The sequence below is a fragment of the Pimephales promelas genome, chromosome 16 (genome assembly GCF_988280905.1).
Source record: "Pimephales promelas chromosome 16, fPimPro1.hap1.1, whole genome shotgun sequence".
Lineage (NCBI taxonomy): Eukaryota > Metazoa > Chordata > Actinopteri > Cypriniformes > Leuciscidae > Pimephales > Pimephales promelas.
The window spans coordinates 28,102,552-28,121,655 of record NC_142784.1 but is presented as its reverse complement, the minus strand read 5'-3'; the positions used below and the strand labels follow the sequence as shown (position 1 = coordinate 28,121,655).

Here is a 19,104-nt window from a genome sequence, read left to right as displayed (position 1 = left end):
AAAACACGAAAGTTTTATTCATGCCAGGCCAGTAGTTGGCGATGTCACTTTGTAAAGAAACACTACATGCCTATAGGCTGGACAAGTAATACGCATGAAGTCACGTTTTTATTGTTTACGTGGATACGGTATAGTTTTCAAAAACTTATTTCAAAATGTAAATGAACGGCCAAAAAGCATAATAAGTTTTCCGTTTTTAGTCGAAAACAGCGTTGTGTAAACACGAAGCATGTTTAGTCATGAAGCAATCCAACCAGCTATGAGTACATCACAACATTACAAAATTAGATTTGATGTAAGTATTTTGATTTGAAATACTGTGTCTTTAGTAAGGGATTTATTTTAGTATTAGTAAGGGAACTCTACTGTTAAACAAAAGATAAGTTAAAATAACGTGGGCTGACGGCTTCAACAAAAGCATGTACAATCAATTAACAACCTCATAGCTTACAAGCTAGCATAGCTTTGCAATCAAGAGTGAACTAGTCTCTTGTGCACTATATGTGATGAGTCTCAAATGATGAAGCTGGCCCTGTAGGCAGCAAGCCATAAGATAGCTCACTAGGTTTTGGAATAGGTTTATTGTTTTTTACAGTATGTGTACACGTATTCAAGTACACAGACATATGGACACGTGTTTACATGTGTGTGAACTTACGGTCTTCTCGGGTCTGAATGTAGAGTACGTTGCTGCGGACGCCATCTCCTGCCTGTGTGTAGGCCAGGACCTGAATGCTGTAGTTTGTGAACTTCTCCAAACCCTTCAGCTCCACCTGCTCACGAGTGGTAGTGATGTTCTGCATCTCTCCCCATTCTGAGAGACGTGAAAAATACTGAATGACTCTCTTTCTGCATGCTCATATACTCACTAATAACAGCAGTGTAATTAGAACACATCACACAAGGGAACACAGGAGAACCATGTTTGCACACATTCCACTTGCAAAAAAAGTACCATGGTATTATTCAACGGGATACTAAAATAGTCTATTTTGCTGGACAAAAGGTTGCTTGTCACTGTAAAGCTATATTTAGCAGAAAGTGATATTTATGTCCAGGTTCAAAACAAACAAAAAGTAAAAAGATGTTAAAATAGCATTTATGCCTGTACGATGGCAATGGCATGCTATTCTTTGAAGAAACTAGATTCCTACTGAATAAGATTCAGTGCATGGTGTGTATTACCATCTGATGTCATCACTGTACCATGTTACTTTACAGCACTGCAGTACTTTTTTTGTAAGCGATATACAGCCGGATAAACAACAACAACAACAACAACAACAAAAAAACATATTGTTCTTGCATTTCAGTTAGTTATAAACAACATACCCTTACCTTGTAAGACATTATTCGGCCCATTTATTGGTTTAAGTAGACTACCGTTCAAAAGTTTTACTACCGTCAGTAAGATTTTTTGTTGTTAAAATTAATACTTTCATTCAGTAAGGACACAATTATGAAAACATTTATGGTACAAAAGCTTCCAATTTCAAATAAATGCTGCTCTTTTGAACTTTCTATTCATCAAAGAATCATGGAAAAAAATGTTCACGGTTTTCATAAAAATATTAAGCAGCAGAACTGTTTCCTACTGAGCCCGTATATATATATATATATATATATATATATATATATATACAGTATATATATATACACGGGCTCAGTAGGAAACAGTTCTGCTGCTTAATATTTTTATAATATATATATATATATATATACATATATATATATATATATATATATATATATATATATATATATACATACATATAATATATTTTTATATATAATACATAAATAAATGTATTTTCCCATACATACATTGTGGCCACAAATTAAGAATTTATTCCTACTAAAACAAGGGAACTGATTAGTACAATGTGGCCACGATTTATTAAAACAAGGGAATGAATTAATAAATCATGGGGATAGTTCTTAATTTTTTGTATTTTATATAGGCTATTATATATTTTATTTAGTTTTGAATATATATTAATGCCTTATTCTGCATGACCACATTGTACATTCCTAATCCTAACAAATACCTTCCAATACGCAGTAAATAGGCATTTATTGAGACAAAAGTCATAGTTAATAGTTAGTTAATAGTGAGAATAGGATCCTAATCTATAGTATGCACTAAATCAGCATATAATAATGATTTCTGAAGGATCATGCGTCATTGAAGACTGGAGTACTGATGCTGAAAATTCAGCTTTGCAAGACAGGAATAATATACATATTATATACAGTATAAACAGTTTTTACTGTATTTTTTATCGAATAAATTCAGCCATGGTGATCATTCAAAAACATTAAAAAATCGTATCTACCCCAAACTTTTGAACGGTAGTGTAAATTGTATTTTTGTTTTTTATCTACATTTTCCTCACAACACACACACATACACCCGTCCACCCACAAATGTACATCGTCTGTGGTTTGGACTGGCTGGGATACAGATACACAGGTGGACAGAAGGGGGCGCTCTACGGGGACCGCGGCTAGTGAGGGAGTAACAGTAGTAGCGTATAATTACTCTGGTTGAGCCCCAGTGTCTGGCCCCCACAGCACCCACCTCCATCGGGGTAGAGGGACCAGAACACCACACGGTAGCCCTTCAGAACCCCATTCAGGGTCATCCGCGGGGGCTCGGACCACGTGATCACCGCCTCGTCCGACGTCACCGTGATGGCCCGCACATTTTGGGGTGGCTGGCTGGGAACTGCGAGAGGAAAAGAAAACGAGAGACGGTCACATAAAAGGCAAAGGAAGCAGCGGGAAAATAATTCAGGCACCAATGGAAACAAGATACAATAGGTGAAGAGGAAACCAAAAATTGCAGCGAAAGAGCACAATTACCGTGATATAGTAAAATGACAGTAATATACTACAATTGGAGCACTTGCTGAGGCCCAGGAGCATCAACAACCTTGTAACTGCACTCAAAAAGGACAGAACAATCACATCCTGAAGCTGAAGAGAAGTGAAACGTTACTGTTATCTCGATCTTGAGCTGGTTCACCTACTAAATGCGTTTGCTTTTTTTCCGGATGCGCTGCAAATGTGGTGGTGGTGATGTGCCAAATTTCGTCCCTGAATAAATAATGGCACTATTGAGGGGACACAGAGCCTGTCTGTGTGACTTGCTGGGAGGGAAAAAGCATGTGCGGACGACAGGATGAAAGGAGGGATAGAGGAGGGATAAAGCTGGCTTGGCTCTATGAGGGAGCAGCTGCAGCTGGCGCAGGAAGAGGAGCGAGTAAAGGAGACGGTGAGAGCAGGGAGGGAGAGAGAGCAGAGGAGAAATGATGGTATTTGTTTGAAGAGGCCTTAGGGTCCGACTCTGTCTGGCCCTGGTGGACCACACTAAACCTGCCATTTAGAGTAGAGTGGCTTGACAGAGCGCTCACAAGCACAACTCGCTATAACTCTTCAAACCTGCCTGCAAAGCCCAGTCTCTCACTGACTTTCTAGATCTGATGCACTAAACGGGTATATTGGCATCTTACTGGTATATATTGGCATTTTACTTTCCTCCCAGCTATAATTATTAACTCACACTCATGTGGTTTCAAACCAGAATGACTTTCTTTCTTTTTTTCCTTGGCTGCTATTAGGGGCTTTCATACCAGAGGAACCTTTAGTTCCTAGAGCTATTGGTGGACGATCCCGGATTTTGCCGTGTTCGCACCGCTGGAACTAGGAACGATTTTAGTTCTAGGAACTCCTTTTGGAGGAACTCATTTAGCTCCTAGTTCAGAGTAGGGTCTAAACTAGCACTATAAGAACTACCAGTGACGATAGTGTATACGCTGATTGGCCGAATGCACGTGAAACACCAGCACTAGGGTTGGGTATCGAGAATCGAGTATCGATTGGAACCGGGACTAACTTTTCATTTTTCCCGGAATCGTTCAAAAGTTAAAATTTCGATTCCTAGTTTCGATATTCACAGTCCGCCGACCAGAAGAAGAAACAGCTGAACAACACCAACGAAGAAGCGTCTACCGGAAGTGTTGGCATAACCGCGCGAGTCGAACATGAGTAGCTTACGTCGGCGGTCCAAAGTGTAGCTTCACTTTTCTAAAAAATAACGAAATCTCGGCAAAATGCAAAATTTGTGACAAAAGGAGTATTTGTGACAGAAGGAGTATTTCCTTCAGAAAGACCGTTGGTTAGCAAGGTTAGCTAAACTTTTTTGACCCTGCCTCTTAAAAGAACCGGAATCGAGAATCGTTGGGAACCGGACTCGAAACAAGGAATCGGAATCGGAATCAGAATCGTTCAAATTCAAACGATACCCAACCCTAACCAGCACCCGCCATTTTTTAAAACCTGTGTAAACAGATTATAGCCTTTATATTTACTGCAACTCCACGAAAATGGAAAACAGTGATAGATGGACCTCTTAACCTTTACGCCAAGAACAAAATCCAACGCAACTTTGAGGGGACCAATCCAAACATGATTATGTATTTCTGCTCAGCTGGCGACACTGGACATCAACCACACAACATACGCTAATACTGTCCACTTTCTATGTACAACAGTTTTCTCTAATAACGTATTAGACACGGCCGTTAGACAGATCGTAAACTAATGTACACGAAGAATGCAAGCACTGTGAACTAAGGCTGTGGTGTTCTCAGCGCCATCAAAATAAAAGTCACAACAACAAGCGCAGCTTACGTCACTTTAGAGTTCCTACTGGTGGTGAAAATGCAAGGCAACTTTTGCCTAAGGCAACTAATAGTTCTCCTGGTGGCTAGTTCCAAGAACTAAAATCGAAAGCCCCTTTTGTCAATATAATGAAAGTGAATAAGCTCAATACCATAAAAGTATCAGGAAAGTTGTCTATATAATTTGTGCACTATATATTTCCTGAAGTCATTCAATAGTTTTACTGTGTGTGGTAGACTAAATTTAAGTCATGATGCATTGAAAATCATGACACCCACTGAAGATCTTTTTAGGACATTCGTTAAAGTAGCCCTTTCTGATTCATGAACAAATCATTCGCTTGAGTCAGATCTTTTCAATGAATCATTCCAAAGAGGCCTCTGTGAAGCAAACCAAACCCTCCATTTTTGGAGCCCATTTCAATGACGCATCGACACAATGAATCGACATCAAAGAACTAGCGACCTAGCGACCGGGGTGTCATCGGCGTCTGGGACTAAAAGTTGCTCTTGAAAGCACAGCAAAGGCTACAGCCATCAACAGCCTGACTGCTATATGCCTGAATGAGAGGAAATAACTCTCTATAGCAGCATGTAGCAGTAGTCCATATTCATCATTTAAAAAAAGAAAACCGGATAAGCTAGGACTGTTGTTATAAAATGAGAAGCGCCTATGTGCTCTCTTGACTTTGTTGTTTGTTTGCTATCCTCAATTTGATCTTCTCTTGCATTGGTTCGCTAAGCTGAACAGCCAATCAGAGTAATCTCTCTCACCGACGGGCTCCGTCGCTGATTCAACATTCTCAAACAGCCGAAAAGCCCTCAAAGGGTACCTAGCCACTGAATAGTGCCAAAGGTGTGGAATACACGACAAAAACTAGACTGACAGACCCTCACCAATAGCCCGACAATTGGTCATTGGTTCACTTTCATTCTAGGTCTGAGCTTGATTGTTTTATAGCTGGGGTGTTCAAACCACTGTCCTGCAGAGTTTAGGTCCAACTTGCCCAACACACCTGCCTGGAAGTTACTAGAATACCAAGTAAGACCTTGATTAGCTGGTTTAGGTGTGTTTAATTGGGGTCGGAGCTGAACTCAGCAGGACAGTGGCCCTCCAGGCACAGGACTACCAACAAGTAGACCTGGTTTCAATCGGGTAAACCGTCTTGGTTGAGTTGGAAAATGTTTTGAATTTTCAGGTTGGAAATTTAAGAAAAGAAACAAACATGACAAGAAAGGTAAAAACAAAGTCATCAGGGGAAAATCGATGGAAGAACTCAAAAGTGGCACAAAAACAACCCAGGAGCTTTCCAAAAATAAGAATGGAGAAGAAATACAGCGGGACAGAAGTGGGCGGATGGGTGGAAGGGGAAGTTGGGAGATGGAGGGAGAGATAAATGAAAGGTGTTTTGAGAGAGAGTGAGAGAGGATTGGGAGCAGAGAGGAGGGGAGTTGAAAGCCGGAGAGAGGGATCTGGAGGAAAGATGAAAAGAGAGAGGGGGAGACAATGCGCTCAGCTGCAGATAATTAGACTGGGAGGAAAAGCAGCGGATCAGGGAGAGGGGCCTCGGCAGACAGGCTAATTATAATTATTTTTCCTATGCTTGTTGTTATTACTATTATCCTTAACAGCATCAATATCACTGTCGCCACAATGACAGTGACACGCATGTGGATGAGGACCACGGGCCAGAGTCGCCCCGTACACATGACGAAAGAGAAATCCCTAGAGCATGATGGATGGATGGAAAGTTTAATTACCATCTTCGAGTGTTGTGGCATTGATCTCCGAACTGGAAGGTCCGGTTCCGGCTCGGTTGAACGCCTGGACGACCACGCCGTACTGAGCAAACTTCTTCAAGTTATCCAGTGTGTACACCTCACTATCGCCTGTGGCTTTCATCTCCACTATACTGTATTGTCCATTACTGCCCGGTCCGTTCTCCCTATAACCGATCTGATAGCCACGGATCACTCCATTTTGGAGCTCTTTTTTAGGTGCCTGAGTGGAGTGAAAAGAAAAGGAGAGAGACTTAAATCTAAAACTCTAAAATCCCCCAAAAAAAGTCAAGGTTAGAAGTCGCAGGCTTACCTTCCAAGTGACACGGATACTCTGAGAAGTCATTGGCTGTAAAATCACCTCCATGGGTGGCCCGTCAGGAGCTGTGAGAAGAGAATTTATGTGACGTCACAAGATTATTAAAGGAATAAAACATTCTGTCACCTTGAAGTCATTCCAAACCTGGTTGACTTTCTTTTTTTTCTGTGAAACACAATGGGAACAATTTTGAATGACACCCCAGAAACTTTTTTTTTATGCAACTACAATGATAGGGGACTGGTACTTCAAAAATGGCGTAAAAGCACCATAAAAGTATAATAAAAGTGTCCCGTATGAAATAGGCTCTAAATTCCAAGTACAAGTCATATGGTGTCTGAAGTTGTTATTCACTGAACTTCCCCTCAAGTGAGCTTTTAACCATTGTGACTGGATCAATGAGTCAATCGTTCAGATTTTGTGAACAGTATGGAAAAGAATGGCCAGGAAATGTATCTTTTGTGTTCCACAGAAAGAAGGAAGTACAGGTTTGGAACAGCATGTAGGAGGGTGAGGGATGATGCCAGATTTCTTTATGTTTTAGAGCGTTGTTGTTTTAATTAAAGTCCAGGATGGTCCAAGATTTAAATACATGAACTGTGTTGTCTCTATGGACCGTTGTGTCTGGAATAAAGTTGATTGATTCTAAAGTGTTTTATGCTTTACGAATAAGCTTGTGTGTACATCAGGGGCGGTAGACGTACGTGCTTCCTCTGTGCTGATGGTCAGCTCTTTGCTGGCTTGACTGCGTCCAATCTTGTTGTAGGAGTACATGCGAATGCTGTACACGGACGCCGGGTGGAGCTCCACTATGTTGGCCTGGTTGTTGGTTGGCGAGATCTTACGGGTGGCATGTTTCAGCTCCCACGGGTCTACGACAAGGACAAAATAACACGGATACATTACTACATCACACCTCCATCCAGGCTGTTCCAGAACATTATGTGTGTTAGCATGCAAAAAGGACTGTTTACAGGTCAAATCATACGGATATGAAAAACAAGCGATGCATGGAAAACTAGGATGAAGCAGATGTACAAACAGCAAAATGAGGCAATACACTCGAGTCGCAACGTCGCAGAAATCCGTTCACATCCCATTCATCTTCTCACAGTCTGAGCTTATTCGCTACATATTCTTCTGACATGCAAATACATATTTAATGCACGTTCACAATGTTACTCATCCAAGCTTGAAATGGAAACAAAGCAATGCCGCACCGGATTTGTTCTTGTACTCAATGTCGTAGCTGGTGATGATGCTATTGCCGTCAAACCGCTGCGTCCACCTTAGGTTCATACTCCGATCTTTGACCTCTCGAACCTCCAACTCTGGGGGGTCAGGGGGTTCTGCGAACCAAACAAGTGGAAATAGACTTCAAACAGATGGAGGAGATTGAGACAAAGAGAGAGAGAGAGAGAGAGCGGCTGAAGAGTAAGAGGTGGCTTGGGGCCCGGAGGTAAATTATTGATTTTATGTCTCTAGATAAAGAGTATCATGTAAGATGTGAGCATGTTGTTCATGGCTGATTGTCTTGCCTTGCACCGTCAGCTGGATGAGCCCTCTGCCCTCGCCGTATGAGTTGATGGCGTGACAGGAGAAAAAGACGGAATCCCCGCGCTCCGCTGGTTTCAGCTGCAGAAAGAGAGAAAGTGTTTAAGAGGGATGAACTTGTTTAAATCCTTTGCTCATTTTGAGGCCTGAGTCATGTATTGTTGAACGATCTAAAAGTGTTTTCAATGTTAAAATACTATCTCTTATCCCTAAACCCTAACTCTCGCACAAAACTGGATGGGCGATCTCGAACATACAGTCTCATGGCTCTCAGGGGCGGAGATAGGTAGGATTAGAGTTGGGGTTAGGGATCAGGGGGTGGAGATGGGTAGGATTAGGGGTGGGGTTAGGGATCAGGGGGCGGAGATGGGTAGGATTAGAGATAAGGGGGTGGGGATGGGTAGGATTAGGGGTGGGGCTAGGATAAGGGGGTGGATATGGGTAAGATTAGGGGTGGGGCTAGGGATCAGGGGGCGGAGATGGGTAGGTTTAGGTATATGTAAAGTGGGAGGAGTTGGATCCAACTCCTCCCCCTGGATTTCGTGTTCTGCAGTGAGGGTCATCTCTCTAGAATGGTCTTCTCCCCTGGATTTAATGTTGCCAGAAGCTTTTAACCACTAGACTTTCACGACTGACTGACAAAATAACAACACGTACCTTTAAATTCTGAACCGCAACTGATCATAAGAGCGATAACGCGACTCGCGACAACACTCATGGAAAGAATGTGCTTTTGTTTTGTTGGTAACATAGGCGTAATTTGTGGGTGGGACCTATGGGTGGGACATGTCCCCACCACTTTTTGCCAGGGTCGTTATTGTCCCCACCACTTTTTCTGGCACCGGCAGAAACATAAATTTATGTGTCAGAATATAAAATCGTTTACTGTAAATAAATGAATAATTAAGAGATCCAAACATCAAGAGCAAAATAAATCAATAATTATAATTCTGTAAAATGTCTACTCTGGAAACATTAAGGCAAGACATACATGCTACTCCTTCACTGACATCATACATGTATGTGTGTATGTCTTACCTTCAGTGTGGAGATAACTTCATCGCTTTTCTCGTTGTGGCTGGTGGTGATGGAGTATCGAGGGTTAATCGAGTCAATGTAAGTGTCGCCTCGCTCCCAGCGGATGATGATGGGGTTCTCACCCCGGGCGGTGCAGTTTAACTCCTTGTTCTGCCCTTTTATGGCCATGGTGGTGTTTGGGTGGGATGTGATCATAGCTGGAACTGTATAAAAAGATGGTATAGGAGGACAGGAGGTAAATATATGTGAAGGAAAGAGTGAATTTAAAAAGAGGCAAAGGTCAGTGTGACTTTAAACAGACACCTGGTGTTCTTATGACACGGGGCAGTGAGCGTTAGTGTGTGCATTTCTCCAACCCCTCAATCACTTTTTCACACTCCGAACCTCACTCAATCCTCCCGAGTAACTCTTCTCTAGTGCTACCTCACACACACACACACACAATATTGATCTGAGGAGGGTTCCGCTGTTTTGTTTTCATCACTTATTCATTCCCTCCCTTCCAACGAGTGAAACGGATAGAATTGAGGGAGGCAGAACAGAGGAACGATTCAATCAATAACACCAGAATCAGAGAGAGAGAGAGAAAGAGAGAGAGAGACAAATCCACTGATGAAAAAGTTCGATGCTATAAACAAAGAGCTGCATGATATCCACATGAAAATTTACAAAGCATTTGTATACTATCTCATGTTAAAGTAAGTAAACTTATCCTTCCAATCCTACCTATTTATGGCATTTAGATACTTTTCACTTTTGCTCAAGAAAGCATTAAAGCATTAAATTATTTATATTAAAAAAAAACTTTTTTCATAAAGTTGATGTTTTACCCCAATATAATAATTGCTAAAATAGTTAGTAGCCTAATGCCAAAAAAAAAATCTTTTAAAGTACAAATATAAAGTACAGTTGAAAGCATACTGTATATTGTGAAATACAATTATAATAATATTAATCAAATAATATTTTAAGGGCAAGCATGACAATGTCAATGACAATAACTTGAGATTCATTCGCATTACAGTAATGAATATTTGGAGTAAAAAAAAAGCTCCATCGTCTTTATAGAAAAGATATGCTCCAATTTCTTATATTTATTTATTTTTTTTGATTATAAGGTGCAATACCACCTGCACATTTCTTCATTACATTCAACGGGGTAGAATGTTCTGGCTGAGTGTTAAAGAATACACCGCTGGATGATGTTTGTTTAAATGTGGTCAGGACTGTAAGTGAAGCCTAGGGCAGTGTTGCATGGATGGGAGCTTTCTGCACTCTACATTATGTGAAGGATCAATAATATGGATGTGGACAGAACAGATCGTGTGTCCGAACTAACGATCAGTCATGAGATGGCCTTACGGATTCCATTGTAATGTTCTATTAATCTAAATGAGCTAGCTACACTTGATTCTGTTGTTTTGGTACTCTTGCTCTTATTATGAGCCGTTTACAGACACACACAGACACGCACACACACCGTAACTCCTGGCAATTCTAGCAACTATATAAAAAAGTCAAAGGCTTCTTGTATTTATTGCCTTAGTGTGACTGATATATCATAACCTGGGTCATTAGTTTGAGTGACAAAGTGTGACAGATGCAGGTGTATGTGCAGCTCTGTATGTGTGTGTGTGTGTGTAGAGGTGGAGTGTTGTGTGTCCACTCAAGCATCCCAAACCCTTCCCGCAGGCATCAGTCTGAGACGTGAAAGCCCATCTGAGGGCCGTTCTTAAACAAAGACCTCAAACACACACCACGGCGAACCACCCCAAAGACTGCAGGTCAAATCACATTCAAATCGTGTGACGGGAATCCAAAATATTTGTATTTTTATGTCATGGTTTAGTAAAAGATTTAACTATTAGTACATTTTCCTGGTATTAAAAGATTCTAGCAAAGGATTCTACAGACAATTATGTTGCTTTCTAAGAAAACTTGTGTTTATTTTTTTATTTTTTTATTCAAGATGTTTGATGGAATCAAGGAAAATGCTAATCTAGGAAAAGTATTGCTGATTCCAACTAAACATTTTTTAAGCTCTTGAATGCATTTCAATATGTGTTATATACGTATTTTTGATCCTTTACAGAGTATCAAGGCTTGAGCTTAGCAACATGTCAACATTAAACTCAATATTATTAATGTAAAAGTGGGAAGAGCCATTTGTACCTTGAATGTGCAAGACTTCCACTGTCAGTAGTTTCTAGCTATACAAAAAAGTCTGTTGCTTGTTGATATTGAAACTGGTATTTGTTATCATGTTACATTAATTATCGAAACAGTTTTACTATTTTTTCTTTCTACTTTCATATATACTTTTAAACTGTACTATTGCTTTGGTTCGATTAAAGCATTCACAATGTTTCATGGGATGAGTAGTTAATTTCTTCATAAGTTTTTTTAAGTACACATCCTTGCACTTTTGTCTTTTATTAATTTAAACTTTTCCTTTTGTCCATATATACTGTACATTTTTGCATTTAATCAGAGTAGCAATATTGGGATTTATTTCTAAACTTTACTTTGGTTCATGGCTTAGAACTCTCTATTGAAGAGACAATAAAAGGGAAAATTACTTCAAGCTACTGAAAAAGCTGGTGGTCTGTTGCACTCTATGATAATAAACTCAAACTAGGCACCTCGGTTGCCTCATGTGAGGATCGCTGTTTGAATGAGCGACCATTAAAAGAGTCGTAGCCAATGAATAGTGTTTCAAAACCATAACTTGTGAGGTTCCATGATGGTTAAGATGCATCTTTAGAAGATAGATGCCTTTGGTAGCTCACTAGGTTTTGGAAAAGAGCTGATGTCATTATGTGTAAAGATGTAGATGAGTAGCCAGACGCACTTTTAACGGTGAGCATCATGCTCTTGCTGATGTCGGACCCCACTCCGTTGCTGGCCTGACACAGGTAGTATCCCCGGTCTTCCTCTAGAACGTGGCGGATCAGCAGAGAACCATTGGACAGGATCTGGATGCGACCCGTCAGTGGAACTGGGTGGTACTGCTGGGGGTTCCCTATACCTTAAGATTCAAGATGAAGACAGTTTTTGTTTGTGGCTCATCATCAGCTCATGAAAACTATACACAGTGACAAAAGATGTTACCTTTGGCATGCTTCCAGACAACTTTGGGAGGAGGGTACCCTTTCACAGAGCAGTTCAGAACCTCTGACTTGCCATAGATCCCATCCTGGTTATTGGGCTGAACCAGAAAACCAGGGGGAACTACAACGAAGAACACATATTTCAGGAAAGGAGATACCAATAGATTGGTTTAGACAAATGTTGGTCAAACAAACATTGTCCTAACCTTAACAGCACACTTACCAAGTAATCCCTAATTGGTGAAATCTTATCCCACTACATTCCCCATTAACTCTTGCTCACCTGTTACAATGAGCTGTCTCTCTGAACTGACAGTTGCTGCGTCGTTGCTCGCAATACAGGTGTAGTTTCCGTTGTGCTCGAGAGAAACTTTGGAGATTTGAAGGGAACTCATGAACTCCTTGGTTTCGATGGTGACTCCTGATGTTCCCGACACAATCTCCTGCCCATCCTTCCTCCAGGTGATCCGGATTGGCATGTCTCCGGAGGACACCACGCACGCTATGTACATCAGCTTACCAATGGAGGTGGGAGGGAAGTCAAAGGGCTGGATGAGGGGAGGAACTGATGGAGGAAGAGAACAAGCGAGAGATCTTCACTATTAAAATTCAAACCCTTCATGGTCTGCAATGTAATACTGACCCCATCACCCTCCAAAAATGCACACGCACATACACGCTCACACACATCCCACCCCTCCAGCCCATAATAGCTGCTCTAATTAGAGCCCAATTGGCATGGGGAATAATGGCATTGCCATGGAAACAGAGGTGGGGGGCTCCATCGGAGACATCTGGGGGATTTAATCTGGGGCTCGTTAAAATTCAGCTAATTAAATCAGAGACATGACAAGACAAGCAGCACACTATACTGACTTCACACTGGAGTCAGTGTTCGGTTGTACCGGTACACACACTCACGCAAAAACGCACACACTAGACCTCGCTGTCTTTGTACCAGGAGCTGTGGCCCCTTGTATGGACACACATGGTGAAGTGAAGATTCAAAACCCAACATCAGAGCGACCTCACTTTTATTTAGATTTAACATACTAGAAATAACACCCCCCACACATGCTAAGCACACTGGGTAATTGATGAATGGTTGTAATGCTGCAGAAGGCCTGTAATCCTGTTAATCAGAGGCTATTAGTGGTGTGCTTTCTCTCAGGGTCTTTGTGCCAGCGGATGGGAAAGACCATCCCAACCTTCACCAACCGCCTACAGCTTAAATATACACTCATTCTAATGCAAAACACACTCCGTTTACCAAAATACACTCATTCCGCTACAATAAACCACTACACTTTCTGAAGAAATGTGAAAGCTGAAGAACTGTACAATGGCCATCCTTTCATTGAAGAAGCATGTTATCAAGAAATGCCAAACCTCAAACGGAGGTTGGTAATTTGGTTTTTTTTTGTTTTTTGGAAATCCACCAAAAAAATCAAGATACCCTGCTGACTAGGCTCAAGTCCAAAAATCCTCTCAGGGCAGTCTCTTCACACCAAATTCAATGTTACTAAATTACATTAAAAATAAAGTTTCGCACTAAAACAATTTACACCAAGTCCTTTGCTGACCTAAATGAATCAAAACGCATATAACAATAAAAAAGCACCAACAAAATGGAAATAAATAAAACAGAATGAAAATGCGTAAATACAGTACTATATTTCAGACTTGGACACATTGTCTAGTCACATTAGTTTAAACTAAATCTTGCGTCTCAACAAAGTGTAAGTCTTGAAAAAAGTTTGAATAGCTGGAAAAAGAAAATAGATGTTTCAGAATTGGTGTGAAGCTTATAATAAATCCAATCTGACTAATTGACATTAATGCATCATACTTGATGCACATACAATACATTAGGGATGTCCCAATCAACCAATCCGAGTCATTGCATATCGAGTATCTGCCAATACTGAGTTCTGATCCAATACTTGGGGCTCAAATGTAAAAAAGGAGCAACTATCCCTATAATATCCAATATAACAATCACTAAAGTAATTATATATTCTAATAAGATACTCTTTCTCTCTCTCTCTCTGGAACACCCGCCATCTTGGAACTGTCAGCGTGTCGTCACTCACAGTAAGAATCAATGATGCCATAAAATTACGCAGCTTCTGGTTGTGAAACCGCAGACATTTAAATTCCCAAATAAATCGGATAATAATCTTTCACAGTAGAGAATATGTTAGTTTGTGTTTTTATATGTATAAAACTCGATATTACAGGTTTTTACTATTGTACTTTTAAATTTTTACATTTACAACGATATTTTTAATGTCTTGTAAGCTGACACGCCTTTGTCTTGTATTGTGTTGATATAGCAACATAATCTGCTGAATTCTATTGCAGATATAGATAATCATACATGCATCTACTTATGGTTGCAGACACACAGTCAACTTGCTCTAGTATGTTCACGAACCAGCTTTGACTGTTCCAATATGGCGGACGGCTTACTGTATATCGGCCCATAGAAGCATCTGCTAATAAGGCATCTCTGTTCTGCTAAAAGGTTTATTGCAAAGTGTTATAATTTTTATGGTATTTATATTTTTAAAAATGTGCTCTATGTCAAAAACATGCTCTACGGTAGATGGTGGTTATGGTTATGATAATTAATCTGTTCAGTCTTTACAGTGCTTGTGCCCCATTGAGAATTAAATCCAAAGTTAAGATACCTGAATTAATAAAAATAAATAAAAAATAGACATATTTGAATTTGATGATTATGTCTAAATAGGTGTGAAGGATTTTATACTAAATCCAAAATGTCTAATCAACACAAAGTTATAGCCTATATATTTAAAATATCACACATTTTTATTAGTCTCTGACAATAAAAGATTACACAGATCATTGTAAAAATATCAGACTTATGAAAGAGTTCACACTAAAAAACAAAACAAAGATAGTTTTTCCCAAACAAATCATGATGTAAATCGTACTTTTTTTTCACTTAAAAACCTGTAGGTCCTTAATCAAATGTAGATTGCACTTTTGAGTTTTCTTTTAAGGGGCCATAAACGTACCCAAAATAATTGGTAGTAAGCACTAACCTTTGACTGTGACGTAGACAGTCTGGCTGATGGAGAGCTGGGGTTGGATGAGCACACTGCACAGATACGCCCCCTCATCCATGCCCTTCTGCACATCGCTCAACTTCAGAGTGCCATTCTCGTACACCACCTGACGATGGTTGTCTGGCAATGGCACTATATCTTTATACCACTTGATGGAGTAATAGGGATAACCAATCACACGACAGTTAATAAAAGTGTTGCGACCCGCCACGGCCGTGATGTTCCGCATGGCCCGGATACTTGGAGGACCTGCAAGAGAGAGAAAAGCGAGAGCAAGAAAGAGAGAGAGAGAGAGAGAGAGAGAGGAAGGAAGGAAGACAAAAAAAGAGGGAGAATGTGGCGGATAGAGAAGGGTAAAAGAAAAGGATTTGAGAAAGAGTGGGAGATGGAAGACCAGGTATTGCATGGACATTTTGGGTAAAGAAGGGAGAAATGTGGGAGGAAGAAAGCAGAAGAGCGAGTGGTGGAGGGGGAGGAGGGGGGTTAGAATGCCCTTGGTCTTCACAGCACAGATTGTGGTGTAATAGTTGTGTGGATCTAAAGTTTCAATGTGGCTTGTACTGTATCATTGATCAGAGCTTGGCACAAAGGACCATGCCTTTATAAATTCAGCAACTGAATGAGGTGTGTTTCTGCAGTTACATTAATATGCCAAGTTAATGGATTTAATCATGGTAAGGGTATGTGCGGCGTAATCTTAACAATAAAATGCTAACCTAATGTGTTTGTGTAGGCAGAGTGAAAAAACAACATTACATTTCATAACAACTTCCCAAAATACACATTTACAGGATTGAGGACTGCGAGAGCAGAGGCCTTAGAATCATTTTAGCGAAACTGTGCCATGTTAGCGTGCTAATAGCTAAATCAGTTAAGTTTGATGAGCTAATAGCTACTGAATTTGAAAAGTAATTCTACACTGTTTTGGTGGTTTTTATTGGAACTTTTAAAGGCGGCATTCACACTGACATCGATTTAATCGTTGGAGTTTGCCATGTCACTGCACTGAACTAAAGAAAAAGCAGCTTAAATAAGCCTAAGCTGTTAGATTGTTTTCAAGCAGGTCAGCGAGCTTTCATCAGCAAAAAAAAAACACCTCAGGCTTGTTTATGCAATGTTTTAGCAGGCCGATTGCTAGTATGCGTTCCTGCTCGACTTCAGTTTCATGAAAAGGATAACGTGAGCTTCACTGCCCAAATTTGTCACACATTTTTCCTCTAGTAACCTCAAAACACCAACTATAGCTAAACTTGCTCTGTCGCTGCAAAACACTGTCAGTGCGAATGCCCTTTCATGTGATTAGCATATGCTAACAGCTAGCAAGACCAGTCACCGCCGAATTTGAAAAGGTTAATAATGACCAATTTGTGTTTGTTTTGTTTTCTTTGTTTTGGGAAAACATGGCTGACTTTCTTCAGGACTCTGCTCTCAGATCACACACGAGGATGGAGGGGTATACGAACGAATGGATGGTGAAACACTGTGAAGATTTGAATGGCCAATGCCTGAAGACGCAGAAAGAAAAAAGCAGACGAGGTGGCTTAGGTGTTAAAAAAAGAGGAACCATAAGCACATGGCACGAAGGACATTTTGTTTCCCTCAAAATGGAGGGCGGACCGGCTTCTAAATCGTCGATGGGGCATATGGAGATTTTATGCACACAAATATTCTCATCCTCTCTAACAGCCCACTCCTCAACCTCGTGTATCTCTCTTCTTCTGTTGCTCTCTCTCTCCCTTTCTCTCAGCTCAGCGTGCGTTGTGCTTTGAAGTCACCGCTCTGACAAGTCAACCCTGATGTATTATTCAAGAAGACTGTCGCACAGTATCCCTCTTCTCTCTTCTTCACAGTTATTCTCTGGCTGTCTTTCTATTTCTCTATTTTTCTTTTGTTCTCAAACATAATATGTGAATGTATGAACTTAGATAAGGATCCAGACAGTAACTGAGCAACTCTATTGTAATGTTCGCACTAAGGAAGAACGGGCCTTATTGCTCGCGGGGTGTCTGTGTTTATTAAATAGTGTGTTGCGAAACTACTGTATCATCTCAGAAATAAATATGTGTGCGTGAGATGTGGTAAAGTCAATGCTGTCAGTTTTCATGAGCGCACTGCGGTCAGAGTGTATTAGTCAGGCAGTGGTGTTTAAGACTATATGAGTGTGTCCATGAGCATTGGGATCATTCAATGTGTGTGTGCACTAACTGTGGCTTCCTGGCACGGGGTCTCATTCTCACTGCAATGATTGTTCTGGCATGTCTCCTTAAAGCAGACAGATATGTCATAACTGAACATTTCAGAGAGAAAGAGAGAAGAAAGAGAGGGTGAATTCAACAGGCCTGTCAACACGACTCAATCTCACTCAGACGGCACGCCCACAGACAGTTCACCAACCGTCTGATGCATATTATGCACAAAACGGTCTCGGTCTGGAAAACCTAATCTGATTGGCTGGCTTAACGCAACTTCCGAGAGTATGACGTGTTGGGTTTTATTGGTCTGCCTGGACACAAAGGACACTTTGTTTACAAGGTTTTGGGTTGACAAAACTGAGGATGAAAAGAGCTGAGGCCATATATTTCTTTTTTACCTAAGTATATCAGGTAAAATATATTTTATGATATATGAAAATCAGGCTGTATGAGATGGCACGCTCTATATAAAAGCCCCATATCACGTAATTTTCTTTATTTATATTTTTCACTTTTAAAAATGTTTTATGGAGATTTGTCTACAGACAGTTTTTTGTTTTGTTTGGAAAGACATTTCTCCGATTATTGTTAAACAACAACACAATCCACCGAACGCACTGTATTCTATCCTGACAGCCTTTTTTGGTATTTGTCAAAAATCAAGTGTGGCATTACCCTGACTATGGCCATTGAAATCCCAAAACATCACGTTTTGGAAAAAAAGATCTGTCACTACTTCTGTTTTCCATTCCTACACTGCAAATTACTGTTGGTTTAACTTAAACAAGTAAGTAATCTGGTCGCCTTAAAATTTTAAGTTCATTAAAATGGAAAAATTACTGTTGGTTTAACTTAAACAAGTAAATAACCTGGTTGCCTTAAAAGTTCATTGAAATGGAAAAAGTGAGTTTATACAATGAAGGAGAATGATTTAATCATCAGAAACTCAAAATTATATGTTATCTGAACTAAATAAATTAAGTTGATTTTACAAAAGAAAAAAAGATTTTTTTTTACAGTGTACTTAATTTTTTTCCCACACTAGACTTTTGTTATGATATGAAGAGTTTGGTTCCAAAACGCTATAAATCCATTTTGATGAATTTGAGTAAAACTGTGTTTTCTTTAGCAAGAAAATGGGAAGATGAAAACCACTATTTTCGGTTTCAAATTTTCACATAGCATTTGTAGGTCTATAATAATAATAAAAAATGAAATCCAGGTTTTGATTTCCAAAGATTTATTATAAAAACAGATCGTTTTTTCCCCCAAAATGCAATAAATCCAATAATTTTTTTTTTTCAAAATGCAATTAATCAAAATAAAATTTTA

General features: G+C 40.0%; 1 protein-coding gene across 4 annotated transcripts in view; it reads right to left on the bottom strand.

The window, feature by feature from the left end:
* dscaml1 (DS cell adhesion molecule like 1) overlaps positions 1-19,104 on the bottom strand; it is a 130,661-nt gene that overhangs the window by 26,775 nt on the left and 84,782 nt on the right. For 2 of the 4 annotated variants that reach the window (XM_089121395.1, XM_089121396.1), the window contains exons 8-19: positions 15,557-15,829; positions 12,769-13,050; positions 12,487-12,606; positions 12,227-12,403; positions 9,376-9,578; positions 8,322-8,418; positions 8,004-8,132; positions 7,488-7,655; positions 6,778-6,848; positions 6,447-6,687; positions 2,543-2,728; positions 659-814 (exon numbers count right to left, since the gene is read on the bottom strand). In XM_089121395.1, the coding sequence (XP_088977521.1) occupies positions 659-814; positions 2,543-2,728; positions 6,447-6,687; positions 6,778-6,848; positions 7,488-7,655; positions 8,004-8,132; positions 8,322-8,418; positions 9,376-9,578; positions 12,227-12,403; positions 12,487-12,606; positions 12,769-13,050; positions 15,557-15,829 (2,103 nt within the window). The remainder of the gene's footprint in view (positions 1-658; positions 815-2,542; positions 2,729-6,446; positions 6,688-6,777; positions 6,849-7,487; positions 7,656-8,003; positions 8,133-8,321; positions 8,419-9,375; positions 9,579-12,226; positions 12,404-12,486; positions 12,607-12,768; positions 13,051-15,556; positions 15,830-19,104) is intronic. The other 2 variants (XM_039671024.2, XM_089121397.1) reach the window with 1 other exon arrangement.